The sequence below is a fragment of the Protopterus annectens genome, chromosome 2.part1 (genome assembly GCF_019279795.1).
Source record: "Protopterus annectens isolate FY-2018-M chromosome 2.part1, PAN1.0, whole genome shotgun sequence".
Classification (NCBI taxonomy): Eukaryota; Metazoa; Chordata; order Ceratodontiformes; family Protopteridae; genus Protopterus; species Protopterus annectens.
The window spans coordinates 139,990,312-140,004,352 of record NC_056729.1 but is presented as its reverse complement, the minus strand read 5'-3'; the positions used below and the strand labels follow the sequence as shown (position 1 = coordinate 140,004,352).

The 14,041-nt window shown below is 38.3% G+C and overlaps 1 protein-coding gene across 7 annotated transcripts in view; it reads right to left on the bottom strand.

The window, feature by feature from the left end:
* SLIT2 (slit guidance ligand 2) overlaps nt 1-14,041 on the bottom strand; it is a 1,414,056-nt gene that overhangs the window by 113,985 nt on the left and 1,286,030 nt on the right. For 5 of the 7 annotated variants that reach the window (XM_044062070.1, XM_044062071.1, XM_044062074.1 and 2 more), the window contains one exon: nt 13,531-13,557. The exons of the other annotated variants lie outside the window; for them this stretch is intronic. In XM_044062070.1, coding sequence (XP_043918005.1) covers nt 13,531-13,557 — 27 coding nt within the window. The remainder of the gene's footprint in view (nt 1-13,530; nt 13,558-14,041) is intronic. 7 annotated transcript variants of the gene reach the window in all.

Sequence of the window (14,041 nt, the reverse complement as noted above, 5' to 3'; positions counted from 1 at the left end):
TATTAGCTAGGTTTGTAATGGTCTGCAGACTGTTTGCCTAGCATTTGCCTATGAACAAACATTTCCTTTTTTATGTATAGAAACAGAATGCGACAGCCTCCATGTAAATAAATAAATTACCGATAAAAGGACACCATACAGCAGGACCTTCAAAATCACATTCCTGTTAAATGGAGATTGAGCCTCACCTGCATTCTTATAAATTTTCTACCCACAAGGAGGAGCAACAGCCCATGGTGCATCATATAGGTGACACAGAAAGGGCAGGTGTTTATAAGAGTCACCAGGCCCTCCAGCATCTGCAATTTATGTTTCATGGCATACAATTGCCAAAAGAACATGTGTCCTCCAGTGCAATGCCAGCCTTACCCATGGCACAGACAACTCCCCAGCTAATTTGCAACCCTTCGATATAGAAGACATTTTGCAGCTGGAAAATGAAAAGATATTTCTACACCCTGAAAAAACACTACCTCCTCCACAAACAGTAAATAACAATGTAAGTTGCTATCCTTCCAGATGCAGAATCTGGAGGGAGATTGTATCTTGGCAATGTCCCTTGTATGCAGAATATTTAAAGTCCTTGAGTCCTCCAATGCAATGCCAGCCTTGCTCATAGCACAGACAGCTCCCCAAATAATCAGCAACCCTTTGATATAGAAGACATTTTATAGCTGGCAAATGAAAAGATATTTCTACACCCCAATAAAACACTACCTCCTCCACACACAGTAAATAACAATGTAAGTTGCTATCCTTCCAGATGCAAAATCTTGGTAATGTCCCTTGTACGCAGAGTATTTCCCAACAGAAACTATGCTGAGATAATATTTTGTTACAGTCAACACTGTGCTTTTTCAAATGTCTCATTTCCCCAGTACGTTTTGAACTGACAGGCTTTACCCTTCACCTAATTAAACAGACCTGGTATCTATCCCAGTCTTTTCACACAGCTTTATGTTCCAGGGAAATCCACAGTGCCATTACACCAACTTGGACTACCATCCCAGATTGGGATATCACTGTGAAATATCATGAAAATAACCAAATGAAAGAAAAATTTAGGAATTAATAGTGACAATCATTTCTAGTCTTTGTTCATGTGGAAGTCACATCCCCAACCATTGCATTAGATGAAAGTCAATCAACTGCTCAGATGTACCCCACACTTGTCCCTGATTTGTCAAGCATTTGGAGCAGCCCTTTTCTAGGTTTCCTTTGTTGTTTGATATGTTTAAACTGTTCCAAACTTTCCATTATCTCCCAGTAGTTATTCCAAAGGTGTGGAAGCAGTTAAACACATAGTGACACTTTGTAAACACATGCTGCAATACAGGAAGATGGCCAATTCCTACAAGGATGAGAGAAAGACCAACAGCTCCAGAGGGAGAGGCTCCACTATCAAACCTAAATAGCAAAGGTGATAAAGGGCAAGTGCCCTTGTACCTGCATAAAGGTCATACTTAGCAGTTATGTACAAACTTAATAAAGGAGGGAGAACCCAAACAGACCTCTATTACTGCAGTAATCATGATTAGGAAGCCAGAACTGAGCCAACACTTCAGAAAATAAATCCCATAAAATGGTGTCAAGTGATCTCTCAACATCAATACCAATATTAAAATCTTCAGACCAGCTACACACTTTCAGACGTCCTTCTTACAGTATCACTAATATAGTGACATGGAACAAATCATATCTAATGCTGGTGAAGTTGAGATTGTCACCCAGCTAAATGATTTGAAAGAGCAGCCTAAAACTGCCGAGTAATTTTTGTAATTACTAGTACTTAATGAAAAGGACTTACAGCCATCTGCCAGTGTAAGGTCTTTCCTTGACTTAAACCCCACTGAAGTACAGACATACCTGAGTGTAGATGGGGGTAGCTTCTCTCAACATGATAATTCTCTACTTCTATTAATATTTCCTTTATAACAGATGAGAGGAACTCATAGACATTCATGGGCAACCCATTAATTCCAGTCAGTGTTATTCTCCCCTTCAAGTTCTTCATAATTATGCCCAGTTTCTGACTCTAAAGAGATGTCTTAGTTCTTAGTAATACAGCTGGTAGCGGCAGAAGACCTGAACCATGAAAAAAGTAGACAACAGATCCCATATGACACAGATCCCTTTGCTCATGACCTCTTCATAGATCTTAAATGAATGGACAAGATATCCGAGGTAGATAATTTGTGGGCCCACAGAACCTGGTTGTGAAAGCTGAGACTCACTGAAACCCAAACTGCACCCACTCACTTCAGTAGTGACTAGAGAGACTTGGTCCAGGCAGAGTAAAACTGCAAATGAGGACACTGAGTCATGGCTGCAGTCCAACAGTTTGTTGCAGTCTCTTCTCAAATACTTTACGAACTCCCTAAGCATCTCTTCCTGCTTTCTAAAACATGAAGGTAAGATAGCTAAACTCTGTTATATAACTTCATACTTTTCTGTCAAACCATTTCACAAGGTGGCAGTCCAAGCCTGGAGCTGACAATGTAAGAGCCCTTTAAATGCATTCCATTTAAAAACACAGGCATTGATTTATCATGATGCATTTTCACAACTTCTTCTATCTTTGCATTAAACCAGACACAAAACCCATTCAATGTCATTCAAAACATGAGAAGTCAGAATATCTTAAAGACTTTGGACAGAGAACCAAGGGAGAGCTCCTAAATCAAATATGTATGATCGGAAAGGGGGGAAATAGTGAGAGGCTACTGGGCCATCTTGCCTACTAACTACTACTGTAGAAAATCCTGTCAAATCTATCACTAACTTGAAGAATGAATAAAATCACCCTGTTATTTACTAGGGACCCACACATCCAGCAACTTCAAATTTGTCCAAGTGAACTGTCTTATTATACCCAGGGGTAGTACACTTAAAGGTGGAGGTGAAATCAAAGCAAAATTCCTCAGCTAATAGCAACTCATCCTGTATATAATCTATAATTGTATTGAATATGGATCTAATCTGAGAGAAAGGAAACATCAGACATAAATAAATAGAGAAATACTCATGAAGTGATCTCCCTAGATTCCATTTTATACCTGTCAGGATCCTGACTCCACAACTTCAAACTCCACAAAATTTGATCAGACCAGAAAAAACAGTTCACACATCTTTAATGTATAAAAAAGAACAAAATAGCTATCTTGCAACTGTTTAGTTAAGTTTATCAAATTCAGAAGGGGGTGAGTCAGCTGCAGGAGTATATCCAGGAAGAGCATATGAAAATGTTGAAACCATCTACTCTGTATTTACTCTGCTCTTAAGCACATCTACATTGAACACTAATCTTGAAGGCCATGTCAAACTTTATCAGTTATGCAACTGGCATTACTGTCCTTCTCCACATCCCCAATCATGCACGTAATTATTGATGCAGGGCTGGAATTTGAGACATTAAAAACACTTTTTTTATTTAGAAACCAGATGTCAGAGTTACAAACTATTAATACAGCCAACATAATAAGATTAAATAGCACAGCTATATAAATAATATTTACAAAGGGGGCTTAAGTCTCAGGTAAAGTAGTCTTGGCCACAAATAAACACAAGTAAGGAGAAGGAAAACGGTCCTGTAAGCAAACAACCCTATCACTCTCTTCAGCCCTAACCTGGACAATCCAGCCTGTCACAATATGGCTTTACAATCTAATTCAAGGGACCAAATAATCCACGGAATAAAAATCTTTTCCCATCTTCATTGCTTGGAACAGATGCATCACACAGAGACTGTCTACATTAACCTGTCAGCCACCACCCATACAGAATCTGCTGGTCAAAACAGACAATCTGAAAAAAGAAGAAATGAAAGGAAACTGGTACATACGGCCTTGGAGGAGTTGCCTAAGTGTCAGTCAAACAATCCGAATTAAAAGTATTAGGAAACCATGACTGTTCACATAACCTAGGCCTGTATACTGTCCTGAGAGCACATCATGAAATGTTTCATGCAGAACAAAATGACAGCATTACCTCCTACCTGCTGAATTATGGAAATATCAGATGCAGAGAGCATTCAGTTAAAGTACCCCTTATTTATCACCCAATCTGACAAGTAGCTAGGTACAGTGCCCAGCAACCACAGTCCTGGCTAATGAAACAAGCATTTATAAACACTGTGATACAGAGTTTAAGTACAGAAATAATGACCAGTTAGCTATAGCTATTCAGTTACTCCCAATCCAGTGTTCTATTTAAGTCCAATCAGTGCATAGCAACATATGCTGGTTTGTGGGAAATCTGCTTCTACCAGTAAACTTAATTTTGTTGATCATGCAAACTAAATAATCAATATACTTTTATCTGATGGAAGGTACAAAGTTGCATGATTCACCAGGAACACATTGAGTGATGTAGAAAAAATGACATATATCTCAGGCAGCACTCCCATCCCACATTGGTTACCATTTGCTGATAAGGTGCCTGAGTAGATTGACTGTCACAAGGCTCATCCAATGTGTGATCAGGAGACATTACTTTGTTTACCAGTAACCCTCCTATTCTTTGTCTGCCAGCTTTTCAGAAATGTTAGCTTGGCCATCATGCTGATTCAGCTCATCATTGCAAATGACAATAGGCACTCATAACCTACCGATCTACCATAACTCACAGTGTAACTGGGTAAATCACTGACACCTTCATTTTACTCCTTTGACACCACCTTACAACACAGAGCAAGAATCTTGCCTCAGCTGTGAGCTGACCAGAAGTCAACACGTGAAACTCTCCATGTGACAAAATGCTGCAGGACCATATCTCAGGGATGTACCCACTCAGGTAGACCAGGATATTTTCTCTTTGTTCTTATAATTATGAAACTTATTGTGTAATTGAATTTGTATGTGCATCAGGATCTTTAGAACTGGGGCTAAGAAGTGATAAACACATTCTCAAGAAAACCTGCGCACTCTGAGGCACTCAAAACTTTAAACTCAGCAGCATTCCTTGTTGATATCGGGAAATGTATTTATTTTTATTTTTTATTCTTGGTTGACCAGGTTAGTCCCACTGGGCTAGTGGACTCATTCCAGGGTAGGTGGTATTTAAACTACTAGGCGAAATTTGGTCAGGACATCGGGGATGTTCCTCCACTCTTTTAGATAGATGCTGTAGGATCTTTTGCATCCATCTAAGGTACCACCAACTCATGCAGATGGGGCCTCAGTTTAACATCTCACCCGAAGGTTGTCGAATTTAGGAGTCAGCACTCTCCTTATACTACACTGTATTGTCAGTAATCAATCCACCTGGAGAGGGAGTAGAACCCACAACCTTCTGTACCAAAAATGAGTATGCAACCTCTTGCACCACTGACATTTTGAAATTTGCATATTATTATGGCATGTTTAATTTTCTTTATCCTCTAGTCTAATTTAGTATTTTGCTTCAGTAAAAATGCCTTCTGCATCCTGGTTTGTTGAGCTAAGCTGAGCATGTGTCATTTCTCATCTTTCTTACTGTATATGACTAATTCCAAGGCAGAAGCCAGCCCACTGATTTGACCTTCACCATACCTAAAATTGCCAGTCTGTTTTAGCATTATTTTAATTTATGTTTTCTTTTAACTAATTATTATGCCATGTTTAAATTTATTTGGTTTTACTTTTTTTTGTAAACTGTTAGGGATCAAACTCTGAAATACAGTTGAAGTCAAAGCTGAGTTAGCCAACAGGCTGGAGGTGACATTGCTGACACGAAATTCCTATTGCTTATTGTGGTAACATAAATAAACTGCTGCATTCTACTATCCACTGACTTTGTCAAGGTATTTTTCAATGATCTTCACCACACAGACTTTCAGAAAAGTAACAAGCAAGAATTTATAAAAAAAATACAGCAGAAAAATGTAAGAAATTGTTATAATACAACCCGGGCAGTACAAAGCCACAATACTTATAGCCATTTCCAGTGGTGCATTTTTGTAAGTTTTTCAAGAATGTTATCTTTCTCTATTCAAGTGGTTTATTCTGCCTAAACTAACCTACTGATTTAGTATGATTAATCACATCTGACTTTTTAACATCCCATCTAAAATATTAAATTGACTCAGTTAATCCCCCACACCCAAGTCTTTTACTTTTTAAAAAAATATATTAGTATATAACAAGGATTATTGTAGAATCTGCAATAGTGTCAGCCATGGAAGTGATTGATGTCTTGATGGTGCCTCCTCTGGTCAGACAGGACCCCTGTTTCTATCTTTATCTCCTGTCCTGGTATTCCTTCCCTTTACATGTCATTTGCCCATATCCTCTTTGTAGACCTGCCTATTACTAGTTTTCCCATTCTGTATGCCTGTTTCCCTTCACCATTGTCCCAATATTATGTGTCCATATGAATTTATCTGTCTTGGTCTGCATTTTTGTTTGTTTGTCTGTTGTTGCTGCCTTCACTACATCCTATATTCATTCCACACAAGCTCCTTATTACCTTCCTCATCTACTTTCTTTCTTCAAATATATAAAATAGTAGCTTGTCCCAACAAATGTCCTTCTCCCCTGTGTTTGTCACTCCTTCCATTACCTTTATATGTGTTCCTCTGCTTGCTGTTCCCCCTTTTCTCCTCCCTTATTTGATGAAATATGCTGTGACTGTTGAACTGGACCACTGCTGCCTACTCAAAGCAGTGCTACAATATGATGAGCTGGGTGAGCTCATGTAGCCTCAGGCATATGCCAACTTACTGCTCTTCTAATGTCATTCACATGACAGATTCTAGCACAATATTTCACTACAGCTCAGTTGGGTCACTGCTGCCTATATCTTGGCTACAGTAATTTACTATGCAGTCTTGTTCTCAGCATGTTGGTGCTATGGCTGTCCTCATTCATAGCTATATAGTTATGGTATGGCATCCTTGATATTTGATTATGTAAAAAATGCTTCTGAATATCCACCATAGTTTTTGCAATATGAATGTTTTAGCATCAGATTATCATACGCTTATGTTAACCTTGAATTCTCGTAAGAGTTATACTTATTAGTGGTTTAATATCAAAAATCTCGCAACAGACTAGTGCGAGTGTTCAAGTATACGACCTGAAATGTCGTAAAATCCAATAACTGTTCACATAACTGAAAGTGGGAATTAAGGAAAGTCGACAACTCAGGAATGTCTACTTTACCGAAAATACCTACACTTCCGGTTATGTGCTACAAACGTTTTGTAGGGGGGCAAGCCCTCTGCATCCCCCACACCCCCTGCTACTTATATATACAAACTCTGAGATCACACTACAGTGAAGGAATGGGTAAATTTCCCAGTCTCCACTATAGTGCGATCTCCATTCAAAATAACAAATCTACAAGAGCGAATGCACACTGGCGTTCGCTCTTGTGAATTTATTTTAAAAATCAGTATTACAACACCTCGGGAAATTGCCTTTCACCCTTCCATGGTCACATAACATGACATTTTGATGGCAAACCCTTATTAGTTTAATATGGAATGTCATCTTTGGGAACACAAACCATAAATTAAACATTAAGGAGGATAAACTCACACCCGCACTTCATATCTCTCAACCTTTTAGTGAAGAATTCTGGACAAAGCAAAAAATAATCGGAGGACAATTGCCCAACATCAGGGATAGCTTTAAATACTGTACTTATAAACTTAAGAAGTTACAAAATAACAGATTTTTGCATTAGCATGTATTTTCTGAAGGATACGAAACATGAAACTAATAACTTCAATCCTCTTATGATTTGCAGGAAAATCACACATTTTATGAGGAAAAGACCAAATGTATAAGGCAAAATCCTAGTTATTCTGCAAAATTCTTGACTGTGGAGAGGTGTGCATGTACACAAACACACACACACACACACACACACACACACACACACACACACACACACACACACACACACACACACACATGTACTTACAAAAGAGTGAGAATCTGCTTTGATTGGTTAACTCATATGCACATTCCCACTACAGAGACAACTACATAGACAGTCAAAACCAGTACCCGAAACGACAACCCATACAACAGTAACGTGACAGGCACCCCCTCTTGCTTAAATATTCTCACTCCATGATAGCAGCGCAATGGAGAGCGGTAGTAATACCCAACAATGGTGAACAGAATACCTGATAGCTACATGAACTGCATTCTCTTAGTATCATTAGTTGAACAGAAAATGCAGTGGATAAACTGTAACTTCAGGGAATCAGGATGAGGAAGCAAACACATAATGAAACACATACTCAACACTTGTGTGAATGCTACATAATTATATATATATATATATATATAAATATGTGTGCTATTATGAGCATTTGCTAAATTTGTTTATTCTTTACCTTTACAGTCATGCAGTCATTATTTAGTGGAACATTTTTTAATTCCTATGTGGAGATAGACAGATTGACTCTAAAATATGCTGAATGATATTCTCAAGGTTTCTGAGAATGACAAACTTTAACAGGAGTTTTAGTCAACAATCTGTATTTTTGAGCCCAGTATTCCAGCATGTAGCACACATACAGCCTGTCTTCCAGATGGCTAATCATAATCATACCCATGTTTCTGCTAATCCCTCAAATCAGCGATAAGGTCTAACAGTCACATATTGAGGAATCTGATGTCACTTAGCTGAACTCAGCAATTTGTTCCAGTTGACCTATGTTGCTCTAAAATCTGAATATGTCAAGCATTCATAAAAATATATTATCTTTTCCATCTCAGTATTGTGAAAGCAGGTGCACATTTCAAGAGCACATCCCATAAGAGGAAGGGCCACTCCAGATGTGCTCCATTAAGTAAAGGTAATCTTTTTATACATACTTAAGAATGCTGGCATTTGTAACAGAGAATTATGATACCATACACAAGTGATTGTCAACAAAACCAGTTAATTCTTCTTTATGTTTTTTTCTTATTTCCTTTAATAAAGCAAAATACAAATACATTGCTGATGTCAGTGTCATTATTGCAAAGGAAACTGTAACATTCAGGGTAGATATGAATAAAAAAAACAGGTTTGTATTCTTTCTCTTTTACAAAGAGGTTATATCTCTGCTTAACAGCTCCAAGTATTGTGATTCAGTTCTGGCCTTTCATCACTGTCTGGAGTCTGTATGTTCTCAATATAGGAACCTGGATTTTCTCCAAGTAGTCTGATTGCTCCCATATCCAGAAAAATTGCTCTTGGATTAATTTGCATTAATTTATCCATTTATATCATTATTATCCTTGCCTTTATGGCCCATGTCATGCTTGAAAAAGGTCAATGTACCATCTCAAATAGTTAACAATTTACAGTAAAATAGACAAACAAATAAAAAAATAAACAAACTTTCATAAATCGCATTATAATGCAACATACAAGTTAGTAGCATTTCCATATTAGAATGCTATGCATGATGGCCCTTATGCTTAATTTTACATGAAGATACGAAGCAGACATTCACAGTCCACTGAAAAAACAGTGTCAGATAGAAAAGAGGCATACAATCTGTGTGTGTTGAGGGGAGGGGGGTGATATGTGTATTTGGTGGTGCAATCCACAGTTAGATAATTTTGTTATTTTTACTGCACCACAGAATGTGTCTTTGGCATCTTTGCAAAAGTGAATTTTAGCATTCTAAATATAGATTAGCATTTCCTGAAGTCCATGAACATTTCACAGACTCTGCTACTAATTAAGTTTTTCTGAGTCCATTGACTAGATCAGGTGTTGATGTCTGAAATGCATAATATGTTGTTTCCGCAGACTGAGACAGACCAGTGGCATTTTTCTGTGTCTTTTTACAATACCAGTCATGCTGACAAGTGAAAGTGACAACTCTTGCTAAAAAAAGTAAAGGTGATAATAATTTAGATATTAGGTTACAAGTTATGTTTTAGTTTACATACTTCCTAGGGCAACATGAAGGTAAAGCTAATAAAATATGAACAAGCCTATGAATGCTGTCCTGAAAGGTATTCCACTACTGTGAAACTCTACACTATTTACTATTTGTGTTTCTTTCTAAAGATAAGTCATCATTGATTTTGCTGTAACGATTAAGGCTTGGGTTCACAGACATGCACAGAGGAGTAGCTGGCTGAATCACCTCCCTGGACCAGTCCTCAAACTAGTATCCCACCCCCTTGCTCAAAAAGAGCAGCTCCAATAGACAGTGTGATGATGTGAGGTATTGGCAGCTATGCCAGGAGAAGTAGGACAGTGGATCTGTAACATATGCCAGCATAGCTAGCTGGAGTTTTGTAAAGAAGTATATGTCATTTCTATATCAAACTAATTTGCATAGGTGCTTCTGTTGAAAATGTTTTTGTAAAACTGCTTGTGTTAAAAATGTACCGACAGTATGTCCTGCTGGACAGAAAAGAAATATACCTGTATGTCAAACTGTATTGTAACTGTTGAAATGAATATATTGTAGCAGAGTATACTGGAAGAGAAGAGGTTAATCTCAGTCCAGCTAACTAAACACACCCCCTACTTAAATATACCAACTCCGAGATTGTACCACAGTGGAGGAAATGGCAAAGTCCCAAAAACGGCCCAGTGATTTTTTTTTTCCCTAGGAAAAAAATCTCTGTTCCATGCTTTCGGTATTTTGCCATTTCACGTAATGACGTTCGACTAAACAGCGTTCGCTAAAATACTAGGAACCCTTGAAAACTAATCTGAAATTAAATTACCTGGTTTAGGCCATAAGGATTGCATCTTACAGTTCAGTCTGCAGCCAGAGACTAAATGTCTGTGAAAACCAGGACTAGAAATCCTACTGTTGTGTCCTTAGGAATGAACTAATTGCTACCCTGGAAGTGCGGAAGTTTTTGAAATGGTTTTATACCTTCCAGATGCTATAGCACATCTTAGCAAAGCTGTATGTGTGTATTATGACATTATGTACTAGATTCTGGTTCAGTTCAGATGACCAGATATATGTGATGTCATTCTGTAATCCAGCACTGAAATGATGTTTTAACACTAGATGAGACAGAAGTCTCAGAGCAGTCTGTTTGTGAAACCTGACAAGGAAGACCACACACCGACATCATCTTGCCTTGCTCTAGTAAGTAAACTAGGGGACAGTAATTCTTTAGATCATTCAGGAAAACTTAGTGAGATTAGTTAAGTATTGTTCTTCTGTATCTGTGTAAATCTTTCCATCTGTGTTATTTTTAATATTTCCTGTGATTGAAACTCTGTTAAACTTTTCATTGTGGCTGGTCTTTTTACAAAATATTTAACCTTTGAGAGTACTTATACTTATTTGGTGATACTGTGGCTGCTCGTGAAAGCCTTGCTGCATTGTTCAAACACTACCAGTTGTATTAGTATTAATTTTACTCAGTATGATTGGGTACCCTTGTAAGAGTCTTGCAGTAGCTGGCTTTGGAGTATTCTGGTGGCAGTATCTACCTTATTGTCTGGAGAGAGGGAGCATAGCTGGTAAATATGTGACAGCCTTTCCCAGGTGTGTGTGTGTGTGTGTGTGTGTGTGTGTGTGTGTGTGTGTGTGTGTGTGAAAATCAAATCTCAAAGAGTGTGTGTGTCAGCAGCTTGGTGCAGGAACACAGAGCACTGGTTTCACAGAGAGGGTGGTGGAGGACTTGGCTTGGAACACTTAGCTGAGGACTCAGCTCTACAGCTGCTGTCAGTGTGGGGTCTTATTTGGGGCCTGGGGTGAGACAGAGGGAAACCCAGCCCCAGGATGGGAGTGTGTTCCCTGTGTGCCCTTAAGGGAAATTATGCTTGGAGTAGAGAGCTGCATCTGAAAATACTGTGTATATCCATTTTTGTCCCAAGTAAATGTCCCTTACCAGTGTCCATGGTGAGGATTGAAGCTCTTTGATTACTGGCCCAGAGGAGGGACGTCACAGACAGCTTATTGCAGTTTGAATATCACACACCCTGCCAGACACACCTCCTGCCCTGCCACATTTGCAGAGTCAAAAAAAAAAGAACAAAAAAACAAGGAAAAAAAAAAAAGGGCAGCTTCAACAAACTGCTTATGGCAGTCTGAAGGTTGTGCCCCCTCCCAGACACACGCCCCCTCCCTGAAACAGCTCTTCATTGGAAGAGCCAAAAAAAAAAGTTCACAAAGTTGCTTTCCAGTTCCGAAAGAAGAATTTAGGAAAGGGAGGTCAGGATTGCACATGCCCCACTTTCCCCATGCTTGCTACACTACTGTGCACAGAGCAGCTTGCATATTAGACAACTCTGGTCTGATTCACAGTCTCATCTGCATATTATTGCAGTTCTGTGTTAATAGGCAGCAGGTTTCTGAGTGTAGTATATAAATTGTGTAGTAGGGATGGCGCTTGTGCTAATAAGACCCATAATCAACCTTTCATACTGCTCATTTAGTAAACTTAAATAGTACAGAAGTCAAAAACTCTGCAGTATGCAAGTTAACCTGAACATGAGAAGGTGTACACTGTGCGGTAGCAGTGTGTACCTATGCATTTAATGACAAGATTCAGTGTAAGGGGAGTAGGGCAGTTTTACTCTGCAGACAGTGTTGATCCAGGTAAGTAGTAGCTAATGACTTTATGGAAATCTGTGTCTGTGTGAAAATGTATGAGCATGTATGTGTGTTTGTGCATATGTAGGTCAGTTTGGGTGGGGGCATTTGTGCCTATTTGTAGTGTGCTGGGACCCAAACAACTTTGTAGCAGTGGTTGGGATGGCACTCAGCTGAGGAGTGAAAACTGCTATATTAAGCAAGTTGCACTTGTGAGGATGTGCGTGATTATGAATCTGTAAGAATTGCAGCAGGCAGCACCACTCAGCTCAGTGCACAGCTCATCCATGCAGTGGTGGATAGTGTACTGTTGAGCTGCCCTCTGTGAATCACAGACATAACCCTACAGTTACATTAGCACATCATATTTGTGGAACCAGAAGCTGTAACAAAATTCACAATGCACAGAACAGCAATTTTTCTACATTTTCTTTTTCCTAATTTCTAGGTGTCAAGGTAAATGTTTTTCAGATACTCTGCTGCTGTGTTGTCTTTATAGAAATCATTGTCCTCTGTAACAGTAACAGTTTTCAAATAGTTTATGTATCATATGCTGGATTACAGCTTTAAAACAATCATATCAGAATACAGGACAATTATGACAGGCAAACAATACCTTCCCAGGCATGTTTACCAATAGAAGTAAACCAAAATAAAAGTAGATATATCTGATAAAGGACTACAGCCTATTCTGTGCTTTTCCATCTTTCAAGATTTTCTCAAATTCCATGTTAATTGTTAATACTTTGGACAAGACTTAATATTAGTATCAATACTGAGATTGTTTAAATGCACAGATAGCCATGGATGCATACTTGCCAGCATAACATCATTGCACACAGAAGGATAAATTAAATCAGCACATTTGACATCTGTGTATGATGCTAACATAATTTACCTGCAGTGATGTCTGCATATAAAATGCTGAAAACGTTTATGGTTTCAAGATAGGAAAAAGTGAGAAAAAGACTTTTTCAAGTAGCCAGGTTAAAAAAAAAGTATTGGCATAGCAGAATGCAACTGACCTTTTTCCACCTCATTCAGATTAGCAGCTTGGAGTAACAAAGATAGAAGAGACAAGAGACTTTACATTGCATTATGACAACAGAGCACACTGGGTGAATGCAACAAAAAAGCCATGCTATCAAATGCATAACAAAGCAGGCAATGAGATCTGCAGAGGTCACAGATGCAAATGCAAACAGACTCTGGAGCAAAAATAATTAATATAGATAGAACTAATCTAAGTTTTCATTTTATATTAGCAATGAGTTACAAAAGGTCAGTACTTTGTATTACATGGTATACAATGTATGGTGATGTATCCTGGACAGCAGATATTTTAATAAAATAAAGATGAGTATTAAATTATGAAACTGAATGAAAAAAGCCTTGCCTTGGATAACACTAGTGATGGCTGAATCAATGATGCCTATTACCATATCAGGTAAAAGTGTTAGTAAATAATGTATGTTAATAGTTAAGACTTGCCAGAATACACTTATGGGGGAGGATTATTCGTCAAGTGGCTTCTCC